This window comes from Cibotium barometz, chromosome 23, assembly GCF_041138505.1.
Source record: "Cibotium barometz isolate CiBa-2024 chromosome 23, ASM4113850v1, whole genome shotgun sequence".
NCBI lineage: Eukaryota > Viridiplantae > Streptophyta > Polypodiopsida > Cyatheales > Cibotiaceae > Cibotium > Cibotium barometz.
In genome coordinates, this window is record NC_141068.1 from 34,517,313 (window position 1) to 34,540,102 (window position 22,790).

General features: G+C 41.9%; 1 protein-coding gene across 1 annotated transcript; it reads right to left on the reverse strand.

Annotated features, from left to right (window-relative positions):
* Positions 1-226: 226 nt before the first annotated feature.
* On the reverse strand, positions 227-6,975 carry LOC147625882 (arginase-like). The gene is made up of 4 exons (XM_086817746.1): positions 6,821-6,975; positions 929-965; positions 729-839; positions 227-490 (listed from the first exon to the last, which is right to left on the reverse strand). Exons 1-4 carry the CDS (start codon positions 6,973-6,975, stop codon positions 227-229), a joined length of 567 nt encoding a protein of 188 aa, XP_086673872.1.
* Positions 6,976-22,790: the final 15,815 nt, after the last annotated feature.

Genomic DNA, 22,790 nt, shown 5'->3' on the forward strand with positions numbered 1-22,790 from the left:
AAAATGGCCAGATGAATCACATGATTAACTTGACTAACATGAATGATTCTTAAAACATGCTTTTTCCACATAAGATTCAATGAGATAGTACTATCCCATTGATACATAGATTAGAATCCCTTGTAGGTAATTGGATGCATTCAATCTTTCAATGCTCATGTTTGCATAGTGTGAACATAATTTATTACTAAGATTGTTTGGCTATGATTATCTGGAGGGGTAATTTTCACATTTTTGACATCTTTGCAGTTAGTTCCCGCACAAATTTTGATGCCACCATGGCGGTCATATGATATGATGTGTCACGTTGAGGATTGTACTCCACAACATCGCCTGCAACAATGTCTCCCTTCAAGTGTTGTAAGATATTCATCACATCACGGAAGGAGAGTCCACTAGGCTCTATGTGAGACACTCCTGGTGCAAAACCTGGGCCGAGGCAATCTACGTCAATGGATACGTACACACCTTTTGCACCCACGCCAAGCTCCTACAATACACAGTCCAACATGAACATAAATAATTTTGTCACATGGCAAATATGGTGATGAAACATAGTTGAATGTCTTTTCATGGTTTAAAATGGTTTTTTGCCACTTGAGTAGTAAAAGGTGGGCAAAATGTCCAAGTAAAGGTTGGACAAAAGGCCATATATGGATGCATCATCATTATCAAAATTAAGCTTGGAGCATTATTCTGAACTTAAGGCTGGGTAAGATGTGGCATACCAAATTCTCCAAAAATTCACGATGTTTTTCAAAATGCCTCATCTCATAAAGCTCCACTCCAAACCTCTCGGCTTGCGCCCTCCCCTCTTTGTTTATAGAACGTATTCCAACCTTTGCATTACAAAGAAAAGAGCAAAAAATTATTTGAATTTCTCTCACGTACTATTATAATGAAATGAAAGGAGAATATAAAAGCAAACCTGCAAAAGACGACGTGCATGGCCACCTTCCGTGAGTCTACACACGACTCACGGAGTCACGAGTCACAGGTTTCTGACAAACTCGTCGTTTGCCCGTGGACATGGAGTCTCTGGAGTCTGAGACTCAAGGACGGAAGAAGGCTAAGAAATTAGAATGAAGAAGAAGGCTGGACACTGCACAGTGCACACACTCGTTTTGCATACCTGGAAAGAGAAGTCGTAGCATAACTGGAGGCTAGCACTGAGCAGTGAGTGAGTGGACTGTAAGCGTCCTCGAGTGAGCGATAAGATAATGACTCGATAATTTATAGTTAATTTTATAAACGTTAGATTCTATAACGATTAAAAATAAACGTTTTAAAACGTTTAGATTCCATATTACATAACGTTTATTTTTTTTATTTACAATAAATTTTATAATATATATATAATGTAAAAGAGGGGGTAGGTAATAGCTAGCAGTAGCTGGTAGGCTACTGCTAAAGCGGCATACTGCTATCTATAGTGGTGCACTGCTTTACTAAAGCAGCACACTCTAGGCAGTTGACAGTTTTTCTGTGTCGACACAACTTTGGACTCTATCAGGGGGTTTTTTTGTTGTTTTTTGATCTATTTTGACACAAATGGACACACACAAACACACTCTAATGACCTATCACAAAAGAAATCATAAACAAACATTTTTTTCTACCGATTTGACCTTTTTCCTATGATGTGACACCTAGAACCGGTCACTTCAAACGTCAAATCACAACTAAAAAAGAGATTTCGTACTAGTTTTTCTTGATTTTGACAACAATCAATCAAAAGCTAACCTTTCTACACAACTTTCAACAACAAACAAAACTCCTATCACCTTCAAATCTCTCCAAACTCACAAAAACGGTCTATACTCTAGCTCAAGCTTCTAAGCTCGAATCGGGTGGATAACGATGGAACGATTGGTATTGGTGGAGCGTACCTGACTAGTATCCGTAGCAATGGCACCAAAAATGTTAAGTCTTCTATGTATGCGACTCACATGTCATTGGGGATCGTCCAAGCATGCCGCAAGTGAGTGCTCAACTCATTGCTACTTCTAGGTAGGAGCCAACCTCGTAATCGGTTCTACGAATGTCACGTTCGCAGCTCCCAACTTGTTGCAAATGCGATTTCGCTTGGAGAGGAGAGGGAGAGGGAAAGAGAGAAGATGGCATACTCGTGAGCGTGGGTGAAGGGGAAACCGTGGACGTAGCAATCGCATGAGACCATAGAAGGAAAGAAAGCATGCAAGAAATCCAACACCCTTAAGGGACTGGAGGGAAGCTTGAGCTCTTTGCATTGAACGTGGTATCCAACAAGTGAAGACTAAAGTCAAAGACTTTGCCTTTTATACAAGTACCTTTTTTCAAGGGAGGACTAACCCTTTCCATCTCTTGCACTCTCTCAAGCTCTAATTCTCCTAGCTAGTGGCGCAATGTGCGACCACCCTACTCTAGCTTCCCTCATTTTCTTTTTAGCTCTCTATGTACATGGCCGAATCGGCAAAAATTGTAAGTACATATATTACAACATGGTGGGCTGCCAAAAGGTTAACACACCCTAAGACCCATTTCAAGTTTGGTACCAATTAGACAAGTGACATATCAATGTCATTGGCCGACGCATAATCTTCCTTCACATACGTAACATGCATGTGGAAATTGGGCATTTGGCCTTTCCGACTAGACATACGGGGTCCAATTCTCTTTATACTTGGCAAGATCAAGGAAACCACTCAACTTAAGAACAGTTCCAAGTTTGGTACCAATCGGATAAGTGCATATATCAATGTCGTTGGCCAGCCCGTATTTTTCCTTCACATACGTACCATGCATATAGAAATTGGGGCATTTGCACTTCCCGATTGGACATATGGCATCCAATCCACTTGATACATGTCAAGATCATGGAAAACACTCACCTTAAGACCCCTGCCAATTTTGGTACCAATCAGAGACTTGCACATATCAATGTTGTTGGACAACGTGTAATTTTCCTTCACATACATACCACGTGTATGGAAATTGAGCCATTTGTCCTTCCCAATTGGACATACGATGTAAGATGCTCTTGATACTTGTCAAGATCATGTAAAAAACTCACCTTAAAATCCATGCCAAATTTGGTACCAACCGAATAAGTGCACATATCAATGTCGTTGGCCGACCCACATTTTTCCTTCACGTAAATACCATGTATATAGAAATCGGGGCATTTGGCCTTCCCGATAGTAGCAGATAAGAGGTTCGTTGCACCGGTGGTGCGGTCCCGCTAGTTCCTGCGTTTGCTTCTAACACGACCCACGGACCTTCAAAACTCTCTTGTATGCACCATATTTATCCATGGCCGTCTGTGTAGTCACATTGAACAAGCCGCCTCGGAGACAACAGTGGGACAATTTTAGAACCAACGATTCTTGACGTTTTCTGCAGGTAGCGGAGCATCCACGACAAGGCGTGGGGATCCTTAGCCGGCCTGTTTCATCATTGAATTCCATGTTTTTGTAAGCACTGTTGCAATGCTAGTGATGAATTTCGAAGTGTAATTTTTTAAAAATAAAAATAAATTTTGTGCCTTCTCTCTTCTCTTCTCTCTATCTATTAAGGACGGATCAGCTCTACGCCACGTGGAACTATGTGGTGATCTAGTGAACATTCCTTTGACACGTGTCGTACAATAGAACCGTCAACCCAACCGCTCCTTCGGAGTCGCGGCCAAAAGGTTCCTGGCCCAAGGAAGCCCCCGACAATGTCATCGTGGCTGTTGGTGCCTGCGCTAAAAATCTTCCTCTTGATATGGGCATCCCAGAATTCGGCCTTAGCCTAGAACTCACTGAATTTGGCCCCTCCAAAAAAGAAAAAAGACCCTCAGCCCCAAACACAAGTTAACATAGACTTGCCGCAAACGAACGACGACTCAGCCAACAAAGGACCTGCGCCCGAAGACAGCCTAAGGCCTTGACACAGAAGAGCAGATTAATGCTCAGAATATATTCACAAAAAGCATCGATGGAATGATGGATGTGTCTAGAATATAACCACGACAACGATTTGACCACCCAGATCCTGCACCAAATGAATTTTCAAACGTTGCAAAGCTCGATTGCCTTCCATGTGAGCAAGGAGTTTTCATTGGTATGTGTATTCCAGCCCTCACACATCCATTGGCACGGCAATTTGACTGGCTGAGAGTGTGCGAGAACAAGCTTTTTGTAACTGGAGCCACTGTCCACAATTTTGTCTCCCGGCCGCTATTACAAGTCTAAATAACATCGGGATTCTTCAACGCTTTGCAAGGAAACACCCTCTCCTCACATATCCATCGATGCAATTCCTTTAACGACTCCTCAAGATATTAGGGAAAGGCCTCCGGGAGGCCAGAAGGCAACCGGCGGCAGCCGGGGGCCTTCTTGCCGACCGGTGGCCTTAACCGTGTCGTCAAGGGTCTGGGCGAGCTGGGAGGCCCATTTCCTCCCGTCGATGGCGACCTGTGAGACTATTCTGCCAGTCCTGCCGGCATTCCAGCAAGCCCAGGACCTTGACACATTGGGGCTACTCTCTTCCACAAAAAGACAATAGCAAGCGGCAAGTCAAAGCCATCTCGAACTAGTGTGGCGTACATTCTTCTATGTAATGACCGTTTTTATATGAATGTGTGGAGGCAATGATGTGTACCCATAAGCAAGCGGTATCATTTAAGTACAATAGGACGGGTATGTAGAGCTTATGAGGACGTAATGCTGACGTCCGAAAGTTCTTTACTCTGATTTTATATTCACGTGATCACAAAATTTTTTTTGTTAATAACATGTGTGAACATGTTATTAACATGTTCACATGTTAACATGTTCTCAAAATGTTGGCTATATATAGAATGTCTCTATATATATAGCCCTAGGATCTCCTCTATATATACTCATCTATTGTGTGTATTCTACACACCTTTGGGGATGCATATGACATGTCTCTCTCTCTCTCACGTTGGTTCAACATGGTATCAGAGCTCAAAGAACAAGGGACGAAGCTCTCGTGCTGCTCCGAGCGATTCTTCTCAGCAAATTACAGCCGGGTAAGCTTCCATAGCCATCGCCATCTTCGATTATGTTCTTCCCGAAGCCCTACTTCTTCCCTTACACGATTCTATGTGTACGAGGGAGCAGTAGAAGGCAATTTCGATTGATTTGGGATGATTCTTCTTGTCTCTTGCATTAATCATGATCCTCTACATCATCTAAGCCTTAATCCATGTGCAATTGAAAAATTGCTGATCACTGTAATTCTGTAATTAATCCTTAATTAAGCGGATTAGTGACCGCTAAGTCACATAGTCTTCGTAGTCTTGCACCTAGCTATAAGCAAAATTAGGAAGGGTATTTTTTTGATGTTTTCACACAAAATCAGAGCTAAACCAAAGCCTAATTAACTCTGCTAATGATTTTTATAATTAAGCTTAATTTTAAAATTAATATTTTGGCTTTTTGTCTCCAAAAATCATAAGAAAATTATGGCGTGATCTACAGACCTCCCTAATCATGGGAAAAATACTGGAATGATTTTTGCGAAGTCTGATTAATTTATAGTTAATTTTTAATGCCAAAAAAAAACTGCTTTTTTTATCACTTTTTGATTTTTCAGACCATTCTCTGATAGTCGAAAAATCGCAGAAAAATTACAGAAATTCGAGCTCACTTAGTTTGATATCCCTGATTTTTCTTATAATTTTCTGAGATTGGGAAGCTGGTCTGAAAATTTCCGCAAGGCAGATTTTTGCCTATCTCTCAGTGTAAAATTCGGCAGTTTTCGCCTGTTCGAGCTAAATGGGGAAGAGAGAGGAACAAAGGGCGGGCCGTCTCAAGGCCGAGTTTTGTGATGAGGATTCTTCTTCTACTCTCTTATGATGTTTTTAATACATATCCATACTCCTCTTACCTATCTACATCATCATCTGTGGCATATGAGAAGAATAGCAGTGAAAAGTGTTTTTTTCGGCAGGCTCAGGGGGCTGTTTTGCAGAGGGCATAACTTTCTGTAGGAATGTTGGATTTCAAAGATTTTTATATCAAAATGTAGCCCTGAATAAGGTCTACAACTCTTGTGTGATGAAAATTTTCTGGTTTGGTCATCTTCATGCTCAAAAATTCGCCGCAAAAACCGGCAGAGAGCGGTTTTGGCAGTTTTGCAGGGAAATCTGATTTTTTGCCATTTTGGGGGTGGATTTTGGAGGTCCTCCACTACTTTTTTGCAGGGGCTCCAAAGAGACAAAGTTGTTCATTTTGTTTCCCTCTACAACTTTGTAGTTTTGAGTTTTTTAAGATTTCTTCTAGTTTGAGAGTTATGGCTCTCTGAAAGTGGCCGTCGAAACTGGCAGGCAGTTTGGCACTTAGAAAAATTTTGCCCAGTTTGTTCTGTTTTGACCCAACAGGGGGTAGAGGGTGGTTTTTGGTGTAAATTGAACAGGTTTATTTGTTGATGGCGATCGGCAGAGGTCCGATAGTGAGAATTGTATTCCTGATTGGCATGCATAAGGGTATATATGATTGATACGATCGGTAGAGGTCCGATAGTGAGAATTGTATTCCTGATTGGCATGCATAAGGGTATATATAATTGATATTGTGGTTGTGGGTAGAGACCCGTATGGTTATGATATGCTGATGGGTTGCAGGCTCATTTGTTTGTGATCCCGATAGTGGAAATTGTATTCATGATTGCTATTGGTTGTACCCTGATTGTTGAGCACTTGTGGTATGCATGAGCATATGGTTGACTAGGCTACAGAGTCCGAATTGCATTGTGGAACTCTTCTATGTCGATGTGGTTGTTGTCAAGCAATCACTGCCACGTTTCATTCTCAGTGTGGCTCTCCCGATACCGCACCGCCTCTCGAGTTGACCGCGACATGGTGATATTGTAAAACTTATCCTTCCATGCATCTTTTCCGCCGGACCCGTAGTGCGTGGGTGTTTGGCGCGCCCTTGCATCCCTTTGTTGGGAGTGTGCTCGTTGCCCCGCCGCCTGCTCGTTCATCGCCGTCTCCCACTCTATGTCGTGGACTTGGCCGGGGCGATGATTATGGTCAGGGTCTTCGATGGCCTTGCCTTACATTGATCGTGACTTATGCCTCTGTGCTAGCTACAGGAATCACATGATTAAGCTTAGACGTTCATAATGTATTTATTGACAATCCAAGGTATTATCACATGATGGTAATTATGCCTCTCTTTTCGATCGACTGCTGATGATATGTATATGGTTTTTGTTCATCCTGCCTCGGTGATGATCTGATTGTTTTATCTTATGACTTCTAAATCGTTACAGTTACTATCTCATGGTCATCTCGGTGATGATCTGATCATTTTAAATCTTATGACTTCAGAATCGTTACAGTTACTTTCTCATGGTCATCTCGGTGATGATCTGATCGTTTTAACTCATGACTTAGGAATCGTTATAGTTACTTGCTTATGGTCATCTCGGTGATGATCTGATTGTTTTATCTTATGACTTCAAAATCGTTATAGTTACTTGCTCATGGTCATCTCGGTGATGATGATCTCATTATCCTTTTATCTCGGCGGTGATGTTGATCTCTCGTTTGATTGTTCTCACAAGGAAGTTGTGTATTTGTTCTTTCTATGGCTTCGAGGAAGTTCGTCTTGTGCGTAAAGAGGACGTTATTGATGCTTAACATGCTGTTACTACTAGTTAAAGGTGCCATGTGTTCTACCTTTGCTTGTTACATTACAACTAGTCTCACGGACTTGACAATTATTATTTTAAGCATGCAAGCCTCGGTGATTCTGACAGGTTTGGTGAGTTTGTAATTTTGGTGCCTTGGTATGATGCCATGGTGGTGATGGTTACACATTTTATAGATATATGTATATGTGTTCATTGCATTGATGTAATTCACTCACTACAATCCATGATGCCATGGTGTTGTTCCATGATGATGGTTACATGTTTCATCAATGATGGTTGACTACGTTTCCATGGATTGTATCCATGATGCCATGGTGTTGTTCCATGATGATGGTTACATGTTTCGTAGATGATGGTTGACTACGTTTCCATGGATTGTATCCATGATGCCATGGTGTTGTTCCGTGATGATGGTTACATGTTTCGTCGATGATGGTTGACTACGTTTCCATGGATTGTATCCATGATGCCATGGTGTTGTTCCATGATGATGGTTATATGTTTCGTTGATGTTGGTCATTCCAAGCTATATGTTTTGTTGATGTTGGTCATTCCAAGCTACATGTTTCGTTGATGTTGGTCATTCCAAGCTACATGTTTCGTTGATGTTGGTTCACTTGGCTAATCTATACTGGTTGATTGTGTTTCCATGGATTTTATCCATGATGCCATGGTGTTGTTCCAAATGATGGTTACATGTTTCGTGAATGATGGTTGACTACGTTTCCATGGATTGTATCCATGATGCCATGGTCATTGGATGCACCGTGCCTTGGCTTTGGCTCATCAGATTGACTAGGTTTATTTAAGTCTATCAATGTCTTTTGTGGTCGACAATGCAACCATGCAGGTCTAAATGGCTATAATGGTGGTCAAGTCTTGGAATTCAATCTATGGCAACTAACAAGAAATTTCGTCGAGCATATTTCCCGAGAGGTTTAATTTCTTGTCCCGTCAGCTTATGAGGTTTATGTTCACGTCATGTCATCCTGACTACATGTCAAAGGTTTGATTTCTCTTCCCGTCAGAGGTTTGATTTCTCATCCTATCAGCTTATGAGGTTTATGTTCACATCACCTGGCTACATGCTGCCTGTGGGATGTCAAAGGTTTGATTTCTCGTTCCGTCATCTTATGAGGTTTACTATCATGATTGTGAATGTCACACGTTTGATTTCTCGGCCTATCATCTTATGAGGTTTACTTTCAAGTACGTCATGTCAGAGGTTTGCTTTTTCGTCCTGTCAGAGGTGTCTACATCCTAATTATTGGTTTGCTTTTTCATCATGTCTGGTCATCCTACCTATGGACATCAGAGGTTTGATTTCTCGTCCTGTCATCTTATGAGGTTTACTTTCATATCATGTCATCTTGGAGGTTTGATCCAAGTTATAGTTGTCTCATTATCTTGACTCATAATATTGGAGGTTTGATCTTATGTCATAGATTTTTCCCATGGCAAAGATATGATTCTAGCTTTCCATGATATCCTTACTAACTAGAATGAGTGTCATTTTCTATTTTAGTGTTTATTTGACAGGTCAATCTTCCAAGTCAACTTCTCCAAGTAACCAGATTCTCTTACTAAATCTAGTTCATTTGCCATTGATTGGATGATCTTCCACAAGTTGACATTGCCATGCATGTCCTTGCGGATGGACTATATTCCTAAGCAACCATATAATAGATACCTTTATGTCTATTTCTTTATGTACATTTTTTCGTGTACATCTCATATTTCTATAACAAAATTATGGTTTTCCATTTGTTATGGAGACTTCTTCCATATTACAGGGTTTATGGATCAAGATTGTATTTGGATATTGTTGAGCTTCAATATAGAGAAGAGACTACAAAAATATTATTTGGCATCGTCACGAAGATAGACTCGCACCCAACCTACATGAATGGATCAAGACAACATGAAGATGGATGACCTTCAAAGCCTTCATGGCTATTGTACACATAAGAGTGATGAAGTATATATGGGAGTGATGTAGCTCCTTCATGGCTATTGTATATATGGGAGTGATGTAGCTCCTTCATGGATATTGTATATATGGGAGTGATGTAGCTCCTTCGCAGCCTTCATGGCTATTGTATATATGGGAGTGATGTAGCTCCTTTGAATAATACTTTGTAACTATAAAATAATTTAATATAGCGGTAGGTGTATATAGAGCTGTGGGTTTTTTCCTTGAGCCCCCAAGGGTTTTTTCATCCACAGTTAGAGACCCTTCTTTGAGCGGGGGTGTTGGCTATATATAGAATGTCTCTATATATATAGCCCTAGGATCTCCTCTATATATACTCATCTATTGTGTGTATTCTACACACCTTTGGGGATGCATATGACATGTCTCTCTCTCTCTCTCACGTTGGTTCAACACAAAAAAGCCGGTGGCAAGCGACCTGGTAACCGGGAAAAATCCCGCCGGGCTTTTGCTATACCCGGCGGGCCCGCCGGGATAAAGCAAAGCCCGGCGGGTCCCTGCGGGGTCGTCATAAAGCCCGGCGGGGTACAATTTTCTATAAATATGGGCCCGGGGGGCCCTTTGGGATTTCATTGCTGACAGCATACACAGGTAATGAAAACTTGTGTGTGTGTGTGTGTGTATGTGGGTGTGTTCGTGCGGGCAGCCACCCACTGTCGCAATGCGCGGCAGGATGTGGGTGGTCCGCCACACGAGGGATGTGTGTGTGGGTGAGTTCGTGCGGGCAGCCGCCCATTGTCGCAATGCGCGGCAGGATTTGGGTGGCCCGCCACACGACTGGTGTGTGTGTAAGGCCATTCTTCGGAATGGTGCTTACCCTGGGGCACTTAGTCGGTAACGCGGCTAGTCTGTGTCCTATGGTAAGTATGGCACGCCGTAGCGGTACTAGTCGGTAACGCGGCAAGCATAGTATCGTTATGGCGATGTCACCTTCCCTTCCCTTCCCTTTGTCAAATGCGGACATATGGTCGGTAACACGGCCAGTGTATGTTCGTATCCTATTGGTATTCCCATAGAATCGGGCGGCATTTTGTCGTTAACACGGCAAGTTGGTGTCGTCCGCTAGTGCATAAAATGTTTTTTGCATATTGCGGCATTTGATCGTTAATGCGGTCGAAAAAGTGTCGTAAATTTGCTTGCGTATTTCGGCATATGATCGTTAACGCGGTCGAATAAATGTCGTAAATTTGTTTGATTTGACTTGTATTGTTTTTATTGTGTTTGATCCATGCGATACTTGGTTGCTAACGCGGCATTAGTATTTCATGGATCAAAGTTTACACCATATTGTCTAAACGTTTTATTTTATAATATCGTGATTCGTAACTCGAAAAATATGAATCTCTCTCTTCTTACCCCCCTCTCTCTCTCATGATACACTTCATAACTCTTTCTCTATCTCTCTCATGATTCACTTCACAACACGATAGATGTGTAGATAATGATTTTTTTTTATTTCTCTTAAAATATACATAATTCTTAATAATTTCTTTTTTCTCCCTCTATTTACTTAAAAATTAAAACAATACATTATTTTTCTCTTTAGGAACTCTCTATCTGTCACAACTCTCTCTTCCTCTCCTCTCTCTCTCTCTCTCTCATGATACACTTCACAATTCTCTCTCTCTCTCTCTCGCAATGATACACTTCACAACTCTTTCTCTCTCTCTCTCATGATACACTTCACATCTCTCTCTCTATCACGATAGGTATGTAGATGAGGAGTGCTTTAGGATTACAAAACATTATTTTTCTCTCTTTAGGAACTCACAAAACTATAAAAAATGTCATTTAATTTTTTCTCTCTCTATCTGTCACACCTCTCTCTCTTCCTCCCCCTCTCTCTCTCTCTCTATTTCGATAATGTATACACTTCGTAAGTAATAATGCGCTTGTTGTGGTTGTGTCACGTTCGATAATGTATTGCATGATGTTGAGTTCAGTAATGTTGTTTGCTATATTCTGTTTTTGTTTGATCATTGATAAGTAATGATACACTTATTGCTGTTTTCTCACGTTTGATGATGTATTGGATGATGTTGAGTTCATTAAAATTATTTGATATTCCGTTGTTGTATGAACATTGACGATATTGATATACTTGTTGCTGTTCTCTCACGTTTGCTTGATGTTTATTTCAGTAATGTTTGATATTCTATTTTTTTGTGTTTAGTGATATTTGCTAGATTTACGAAGACGATCAACATGCTTTCTCCCGAAGAGCGCAAAATCGTTCTGCGAGCAATTCGCATTGAAGCGGTCATCACAGTATCACAATGTACTGATGATGTCGTCAAAAAGATCAATGAGTCTGAGATACTCATGCGAGATCTAATAGACCAAATATGGGAAAATGCACAGCGTCGGCTTCGAAGTGGAGGCAACGCTGAGCTGCTAGATAGACAGAAGATAGCAAATTTCAACCATCAGCACATAACACGAACCATTTTGGGGAGCATGCGTGTAGCATGCAGTGATCTTAGAGATGCTGCCCCGCCTGAAGCCAATATGCAACGTCTACAGTTATGGAACGTTGTATGGAGCGAGCAAAGAGCCAAGAGCAAGCGCATGAAGGCGTATGCAGAGTCCCTCCCCAAAAGAGTGCGCATTGCCCAGGACGTCGCTGCAACGTCCAGTCAGGCAGATGCAAGTGGTACAGGTGTCATTAATCGTACCATCTACAATTCTATGTGCACACATCTTATTGGCATCCCGCACGAGGCTCTTCACGAAGGACGAACAATAGGCTCCGGTGTTTTTGGAACAGTAAAAGAGTATGCAATTAAAGGTATATCATTTTTACCGGAGCACATCACTTTTTGCGGAAAGCACTACAAAGGAGAAGGCAGCGCGAAGTTCGAGAGCTTCCAGGGAGAGCAGGGTATGCAAGTGCTACATCCATCGATTGTCCGATGCATTGCCTTTACAAAAGAGGCTCCTTGGATCACAATTTTCCCGTACTATAATGGCGGCGCTCTTGGTGATACTCTTCTGAAGGTTCCCTTCAGATTCAGTGAGTTCACCAGAGTAATTTTTCGTTTGGATCGAGGATGGAGACAACCCCCGCCTGATAATATCCCTTTAAGTCATCTAGAACTTTCAAAAATAAAACAAATAGTAATAAGCATGCCACATATTATGCATGCCCTGGTGGAAGGTCTAGCGGCAGCACATATGGCAGGTATTGTACATACCGACCTACATCCTTTCAATGTAGTGTTGGATTATACAAAAGAGCTAAAGCCACGCATAGGTATTATCGATTGGGGGTTGCTGCTGAGAGCGCCCAAAAAATGGGTGTCTCTCAATTTTGTATTTGAAGCAGACAAGAACCCTGAGAAGGTGGCACAGGCAGTCTCCTACGCAGACAGAGAGCGAAATAAACGACCGTGGATAGCCCCAGAGCTTTATGATCCATTTTTGGTAGATGCATACACTCCTGCATCTGATGTTTTTGCCTTGGGATATTTATTACAAACTTTATATGACTTTTGGCAAAAAGTGCAAGAGTTGTGGATGGATAATAGTTCCCATGACAAAGTTACCATGGATACTATTATTCATAGAGTCAAAAATTGGATGTTTCTGCCTAATCGCGATGAGCGAAAATCAATTTTGCAAGTAGTTGAATTTTTTAGATCACTAAATACTGACCCTACGAGGGCACAACGTCCTCTTGTAGAGCTATCGGTGGCATTCATCCTAACTTTGTAATGATACAGTATCAAGAGATTAAGTTTCAGGAATGGCATTTTGTTTCTCTCTTCAAAATTTGATGTGTCCAATGTTTCAAAATTTTGTTTCTCTCTTCATTGAGTCTTTGCAATATCTCTCTCCTCTTGTGGTGTTTAAGTTTATGTTTTCTCTTCAAAATTTGATGTGCGAGCATTGTTTGAAGTGTTTTTGGAGTCAAGTGGATATTTCTCATCGAGTCTTTGCAATACATATCTCCTCTCGTGGTGTTTGACTTCAAGATTTTGAGAGTAATGGTCAATTTATCTTACGTTGATCTTTACAGTTCATTAAAATCCTAAAGTCATTTACGTTCATGCAGATATGGAGCAGGCGCAAGCGAACGAGCATCAGGAGTTAGCCAAGAAGGCATACGAGCGAATGAAAGCCCTTGCACATGGCCTGACAGCCCGCGAAGCTACAAGAACAGCATGCAGGTTATCGAAATGGACAAATCCAACTTATGCCCAATGGAAATACATAAACAAACGCGTAACCACAGAGATGATAAAGGAAATATGGCCATGTCCAGATGGCGAGATTAAGAAGGGAAGATGGAAGATTTCTCGTTGCACTCACAATGATATCAAAACTAATGCCGAGCGCATTTTCTTGGAGGTGTACGGTCGTCCTCTCCATAACGCCGACGCTCCACTCTATTTTGCTAAAATGCTATATGCTCACTTTATCCTAGAAACTCCAGTGGACTTCGCCTCCAGAGAGGCCACTGTCAACACCCACGACATACGTGAAGAGACAGTGACATTCACAAGAGAAGAACTTGCTCTCATGGTGGAGGGCGCTGGACTTGAGTTAAACCAGGTCAAAGAAAGCTTAGGGGCACAGCTAGCAGAGAAGGAGAAAGAAGCTGACCGATTAACTCAAGCGTCAACTCCTCCCCCAGCCAATAGAGGGATTCAAGAGCAGCTAACAAAGATCAGCCAAGATGTGCAGAGCATCTCTTCACGTATTGCTCCTGTGCGCCAAGGAAACCACATCTCTCATTTTTTGATACATCCTGATCTTGTGGGAGTTTCTGCTGAGGCTACAAGTTCCTCCACCCCCCAATGTCCTGTATGTTACAAAGTATTCGATGGGTGGAGCGGCCAGTATATACTACCATGTGGACACTACTACCACTTAATATGTTTAGTGAGACAAATGCAAAATACTTCCACATGTGCATTGTGCAATGTCCCAATAAATCAAGGTATTTATACAGTGTTCGGCATGGCTAGCGAATATAAACCACCACGACCTTTAGATACAACTCCTAGTGCAATTTGCAATTTATTTCAAGATGAGAGCTAAGAAAAACAAATTCTACTTTTGTATTGATAATTTCTCCAAATATGATCATTTGTACAAGTACTTTTTATTAAATTAATGAAGTGACTTCTTCCTCTATGTCAGTATCTTGCTCCAAAATTCTTTCACTGTTTACTCTCTCGTCTGCTAAATTAAGCTCATCTAAGTCAATGTCTAAATTGTCTTCTATCTCAAGGGTGGTGCACAACGTACGTCCAACATCAAAGTTCTCGTCTACTACATCTTCACAATTGTACATCCATCTGGGCATATCTTCTTCATACTCTTCGCTTTCGATGTCTCGCAAGATCTTTTCATTGCAGTACATGTAAACAAGTTTATCTGCTCGATCTACAAGAAGTCGATTGCGAATAGTACTATGAATATATTTATACATGCTCCAGTTTCTTTCTGAGCCTGAGTTTGAAGAGCACTGACTTAGAACCTTCATCGCAAGGTTGCGCAATAAAGCATAATGCTCACCACCATTCATCATCCACCACTTCCATGCAGGTTGCTCTTTAGCCATTTGTTGAACAAGGGAGTTGGAAAATAAACCCTCTTTCAACCGAAATGAGGTCATCTCCTTTATGCACTGTACACGATCATCATCATTATTATAGAAAGTGTTTACCACTTTATAAAAATCTTGCACCACCTCAACGTTGGACATCAAATCCATATTCCAATTTTCAGGATCTAACATGTAAGCAGCACTGTGCAGTGGTGAATGCGCTCCAATCCATCTAGCATGAAAGTACTTCAACAGAACTTTTCTTTGTCTACTGGAGAATGGTACACGCCATTGCTTTTCCACCACTGAATGCTCTAATTTCTCAGGACACTCCAAACTCCGCTGGACAGTCCACCATTGCATCCATGCTTTTCCGAGATTAGGCGCTCTTTGATCAAGACTTCGTACAGCATACATAACAGGCATCATTACATGGTATGCATCCATCACACTGTTCCACCAACTTCTTCTCGTAAGCGCTCCCTTCAAGACTTTGATTTTCTCTTTCACTTTTTCAAGTTGAGTGTTCTCCCAGTCATGAAATGCCATGCATGTAAATGTTTCACAAACTGCATCTTTATTTCTAAGAAGAGACTCAAAAGTGTAAAAGTGAGTGCAAAACCTAGTCTCCGCTGGAAGCTTTAACATAACTGACATGCAAGGTCGAAACATATCTAAAACTCTCTGTCTCTTGAGCATGAATTTCACAAGCTGGCGAGCAGTGTCGACGATTGAGGCAAACCATTTAGTATCATCAGATTTATACCAATCTTTTAATACAAGATTCAAACTATGAGTATTACAGCCTACCGGAAAAATATGTGGATATTGTCGCTGTAGGATTCTGGATGCATTTTTACAATTTTTTGCATTGTCCATGACGACTTGGACTACATTTTTGGCACCCACTTCCTCTATCACAGAGCTAATGACTTGAGCAATGTAAGCCCCAGTTTTGATTGAACCAGCTGAATCCACGGCACGGATGAAAGTCTCACCTCTAGGTGAAATAACCATTACATTAATTAATGGTTTTCTTTGCACATTAGACCATCCATCACTTACTATACTACATCCAGAAAGCTCTATATTGCTAAGAATTATTCTTTGTACACGTTCTTTTACCTGCGCATAACATTTCTCTAATAGATCATTTCGCATAGCATGGTACGTAGGCGGTGAAAACCCTGGTCCAAACTCACCAATTTTCTTCCATGCTCTCTTCCAATGCTCACTGTCCACCATCATCATAGCACTCCCAGAAAAGTAAATCGCTTCAGCAAGGACGAGTTGTGCATCATCGAGTCGACCTTGACGTAGGCTTTCTTGCAATGAAGTTTGACGCATGGGTATATTTCCTACGTCAAAGTTTCGCTTGCAAGAAGATGCACTGGGTAGATTACTTTCTGGTTGCACATTGCCGTTCGGGGTACAAGTAGGCCATGTGATGATTAGAACAACAGTGTTCTTGCTGCCTTGATACATTAACGGTAGGAGTGTCATGTTTTCTTGAATCTTTCTTTTGAATTTCTTCTCTTATGCGTTTGGCCACTATAGGTGCAGAGGGGTGGGTACATGACTTTTTCTTCGGTCTGCCTAAAAAGTGTTCTCTTAGTCGAGGCGCCCCACCTGATTTTACTGCATGGCATAGCTTACACTCCCAATCTATGAATCGATCACTAACGTTAATTGCATATTGCCACTCTATCCCAGGTGCCTTTTTTTCCTGCTATTTGAAATTTGGACTCTATTGGAGGTATCACTGGATCCAACATTGTCCTCCATCTCAACAAATAACCTATTCAACCAAGAATATAACAATGAATACACAAATGAAAAAACAACAAAGCACTCACGTATAACAAAACATACATCTGCAGACAAAGTACTTCGAAACTATCTTGACAAATACAAAAGATCATCACATAACACAAAACTACTTCAAACTATCTTGCAAGGTCTTACTACAAAACTACTTCGAAACTATCATGCACATTGCACCCCCAATGAAGGATGCCTTTTGTACCCAATTAAGGATACTTTACACAATCAAAGATCTATGCTTGCCCAATACTCTAGTATAGGACAATAGACCTTCTCTAACATTCACAAAAAAAATCAAAGATCTATGCTTGCCCAATACTCTAGTATAGGACAATAGACCCTTGTCTACTCTAAACTATATCAAGTATCAAGAACCAATACAAGCCCCTAAGCAGGACTCTTGGCTCCATCAAACCATTCATAAAGCAGAATGAGGTAGATTACGTACGTGGCTCAAATGCAAAGCTGAATGACTCCAAATTTGTCCCTAAATCTCCGCAAGTATTAGCTACGAACCACACCCTGCCCCCAGTTCAAAGAACTAAGGACGAGTGGCCCAATAGCCTTAGGAGTGCCTACAAGGAAAGACGACAGCCCCTAAAATAAGGACGTTCTTCCCAAGAGGACACTTCTAGCAACTCGAGAGCTCTACAAGTACTTTGAGGAGAGATATCACGCCCCCAAAACAAGGACTATCTTCCCAAAAGTTGTACGATGAGTGTCGGGCAGTGTTTATATACAGAATAATACCCCGCCGGTGTTCCTTCTTTTTCCCGGCGGGCCCGCCGGGCTTTTATCTTTCCCGGCGGGCCCGCCGGGAAAACTCTATATCCCGGCGGGCCCGCCAGGAAAGATAGAAGCCCGGAGGTGTTACTGGACTAGTGGGTTCCGGCAGGTCATTTCTCAGGTCATGTGAATATACAATGTGATCACAAGTTTTAATATGTTAAAACTAGGTTTTGTTAACGTGATCACGAAATTGTGAAGACGTTAATGAAATCCCTGGTTCTTTATCATAAAAGAAATCCGCGTCTTGAGACAATGGGTTATCAACATCTGTAACAAGGTCACACAGGTAGCCCAAGAGGAGACGGAGGATTCGGCACAGAGCACGAATCAGGAGAGTAGGTAGAAACCAAGAGGGATTCGATGTCGTAGCTCGCGGCATAATAGAGAGAAAGCACAACTCGATGATCTTATCAAGATCCAATCTTTGTTGGCGTCAATCCTGGGCGATGAGTTGCAATCACAGTACCTGAAGCAACGAGAAGAGGTTGATCAGCTCATCAAAATTTGGGTAATCTTTTTGTCCATTCTTTGAAATCATGTTTTGCCAATCCTTGCGTCGGAATTTGATTTTTGGAATTTCGACCTTTGGATCTGATGGTGGAACGGTCTTCAAGGAGAGCGGATGAGACAAGTGCTCGAGGAAAAACGGCAGCAGCACACCAGAGCATTATTGACCTTAATCAAGGAAAGTGTATGAAGGCGGCTAAAGAAAAAGGACGTGGAGGTTGAGAGAATAGGCCGCAGGAATTGGGAATTGGAGGAGCGTGTGAAACATCTCAGTCTAGAATCCCAGCTCTGGCAGAACTTGGCCAAGAACAATGAGGCTATGGTCTCCAATCTCAGAAGCAATCTGGAGCAAGTAGTAGCACAGAGCAGGGAACAAAGCAAGGAAGGATGCGGGGAGAGTGATGTGGATGATGCAATTATGGAGAGTCAGGTGATGCTCATGGGTGATGCTTATGCCCGCACTGTGAAAGAGAACAGGGACCTCAAGGAGCAATGATCTCAAGCTGACAATGTGGAAGAAGGATGATTTACTCCATGTAAACCTAGGTCTTGCATTCTTTGGGGCTCCACATAGAGGACACTCAGTTCGACGAGTGTCACATTCTTTATACAGGCAAAGATGTCTGCAAGGAAGGAGGAGAATGCACACGCTATTCGTTCTACACATATGCATACATAAATACACATGCACATGCATACACAACACGCACATAGGTAGGGGGTTGCACACACATAAACATACACACACTTGAAAGGGTGTACACAAATGCACATATATCTGCATATGCAAGCACACACTCATGCGTACAAGCGTTGCGCGTGCACACACACACACACACACACACGTAGGTGAATATGCACAAATGTACATGCAGATAATTGTTATATATACACATAGCAAAACACACATGCGCACATTCACGCATACACCACACACACATACATATATGCATGTGCGTACATAGGCACGGGGCATACACATGTACATGCACATGCATACACAACATACACATAGACAGGGGGTGCATAAACATACTCATACACAAACATGCAAGTGTGTGGAAACATGCACGTATGCACGTGTGCATATACACATACACACGCACACACCACACACATGTACACACACAACAAGGAAAAGCGGTCACATGTACGTGTGCATATACACATACACACGTACACACACAACAAGGAAAAGCGGTCACATGTGCGTGCGTAGACACGTTTTCTGGTCTGGGTAGTAAAGTTACGGGAGCGTCTATTCACGCCGCTATTTATGCACCTATCGACAAGCATTTATTTATGCTGCTAAAGTGTAGTTGGACGCACATATAGATGAGTGTATAGACACGCTCACAGACGAGAAAATGCACAATGCACACAGGGCACTTTTTTGCGTGTCTATACACGAGTGTATATTGGCATCTATATGACAACTAGATGCGTGGATAGACACAGACCGTAACTGCGCTTATAGACACGACTCAAAATTTGTAAATTAAAAAAAAGCAACATGCTCATATTTCATACCCTTTGCTCATACATGCATGCATTGTATTTAATGCAACCAACATCAATGCATTGTGTATAATTCGCATGATTCCGTGCACGAGTTAAGAGACGAAGCAGATTTAGTTGTCTTATACAAGCCCGTGATTACAATTTCGAATAAAAGATTTTGAGTCCACAACATTAGACGCGTGTAAACCATCCATGCACGAGAAGTTGAATACAAACATTACAAAAGTGTTTATATATATTGCCCAAAAAAAGGCTTGTACATACATACACATGTGGCCTCAAGTACGAAAAGTGATAAAGCCTTAAATAAGATCCAGCCACATGTGGCTTCTTCAAGTACAAAAAATAGTGGCTTTGTAGGTTTGTTTATACATGCACGTGTGGCTTGAAGTACAAAAAAATAGTAAAGCCTAAAGCCACATCCAGCCATATATGGCTTCAAGTACAAAAAATAGTTGCTTCTATCTAGCACTACATCTACTACTAGTCGGAGTCTCTCTCTCCTCACTCTCGGAGTTTCTTCGGCGCCTTCATCTGGATTGCCTCCTTCTGTCTCTGTATATCAAGTTGCAATCTGACACAAAGAGCATATGCATGTATTAGATTAAATCAACAACTGACTAAGAAATCACATAAATGCAAGTCACATTGAGATCCATACTTACAAATTCAGCCCCCCATGACACTCCATATTGCTCCATCTGGATCCGTCGTGCGTCCCAGTGCTACTAGCCTTGTTTCTTCCATGGCAGCTTTCTTTGCTTGCTTCCACTCGCGTCTATGAGCAGTGGCAAGCTAGCTCTTTGGAGCATGTCCTTGCTCTATCCTGGCCAACTTGTCTCTTGAGCAAGGACCTCTTATTGGCAAGTCTTGTCGGCAAAGACACGATCCAAAGGGCCAACCAAACAACGCTCATAGGCACGAATGGGAGCAAGAAAAGAAGGCTATCATAGAATAGAGGACATGATTAATTATATATTTCTTTGATATACAATGTGCATAGCTACAAGAGAGGGCTTAGGGTATAGCATCCGACTTTATTATTGATGTACAATGTGCAAAAAAGAGCTTGAGGTATAGGGTACAAAAAAAAGAGCTTAGGGTATAGGGTACAAAAAAGAGCTTAGGGTACAAAAAAGAGACGAGAGGGGTTTAGGCTCAGGGTCACTACATAACTAATGCACAAGAAAGCTAACTAGTAATTAAGAGCTGAGTGCTACTCGTGGAGTGCTCTCGCCGCGCAAAGAGTTTCTACGATCTTTTGGGTCTCCCCAAGAAGATGTGCATGTAGTCCTTGGTGTCAGGCTACTCTCATTGTGATGCTCATCGCGATGATAAGCTCCGCGTACTAGCTTCCCAATCAAAAAAGAAAGGTACCCAATGAGTATACGGTACCCCCAATCACTACACCACACAATAAATATGAGGGAGACATATGCACACACAGCACTGGGGGGTTAGGATTAAAACATATGCAGGATAGAAAAAGAACACATAAATAATGGATGGGAAAAAAAATTTAAGTGAATGGAAGAGGGAAGGGGGATGGGGAAGAACCCAATCCCAGCCCCAAACTATCTCGGGTTCAAGGGGTAACGCATCTAGAAACGCGTCAATAAGCACGACTGTACTGTCAAACAGTAGCACCATTTGACGCGCTAATTGGCGCCCTACAGTTCAAATTTTCTCTGCCGACTGAGCGTGATGGGGACTGTCGCCCACAATCCAAACACCAAAAAGGAAATAACATGTGCACAAAGGACCACCACAAAAGACAACATTGCAATAGCTAAACCCCAAAAACACGTATAAAAAAGGAATCAAGTGGCACACCTTGGAAAGGTATGAGTCAACGAGTTCCAAGTCCTCTTTGATTCTTGATCTTCCTTTCCCGGTCCTCGTATGAGTGCTCACACTTGAGGTGGGAGGTAGGAAGGTGTGGGGGTATGAATAGTGTGGAGGTATGGAGGTGTAGAGATGGGAGGGTTGACGACGGCAAAATGTGTAGTGAAGAATGAGCCACTGGCGTAGGGTTATAACATAGTAGTGCATCTATACACGCGTATAACACCTCGTCAATATGACAGTGTATACGCGGCTATAGATGCATGTTTATATGCGGTATTTGGCATAGTAGACGCGCTTATAAATGCACTAAAAGACTGTGGAGACGCACTAATAGCCGCATATCATACTTGGTAAAGATCATGGAAACCACTTGCCTTAAGGACCCTGTCAAGTTTGGTGCCCATCAGACAAGTTCACATACCAATATCGTGGGCCGATGCATATTTTCCCACACCTACGTAGCATCACTACTACAGAAACACCGATTATCGTCGTTCTTTTCATCAAAAAATACAAAGAAGATGATTTTCTTTTGACCAGAAAAATGATGGTATGTTAGACGGCATAACCGACGGTATCTTCGACGGTATAATTGATGGTATAATTGATGCACAATACCATCGAACATACCATCGACAATACCAAATATGATACCATCAAATATACCATCTCTGCTACCATCTAATATACCGTTGATTGTGTTGCCATATATATATAGGCAGTGATGTGTGTGAACACACTTAGGACCGCCGGGGCACTTTTTCCCTCTTTAGGAGGTTTTTTCCCCAGGCTTGTATATACGCCCATCCTTCTAGGGCTAACTGATCTTTTGTACATTGACACAATCTAATACACTTTGTGTTGTGTGCATTCTTGCTTCTTCTTCTCCAAGCTTTGTGTGCTTTCCTGCAACCCTAATTCCAACAATTGGTATCAGAGCAGGCATCGGCTCCCAGGGCTACGCCGCCAGCACCCTCCGACTCACGTTCTTCGATTGAGGTGAGTTTTCATGAGCGCTTGCAGGTCCCTATACTCTGCGTCTGAGGTCGTTTCAGGCTCCGTTTTTGCATTTCAAGTTCTGCACAGGTGTTTTCGTCATTTTCT

Coding starts and splice junctions, on each gene's coding strand:
- LOC147625882 (XM_086817746.1), bottom strand. CDS start 6,975: ATGAACGAGCAGGCGGCGGGGCAACGAGCACACTCCCAACAAAGGGAT. Junction 966..6,820: donor TCAACTCGAGAGGCGGTGCG/GTATCGGGAGAG, acceptor AGTCGTGTGTAG/ACTCACGGAAGGTGGCCATG. Junction 840..928: donor ATGCACGTCGTCTTTTGCAG/GTTTGCTTTTAT, acceptor TGTAATGCAAAG/GTTGGAATACGTTCTATAAA.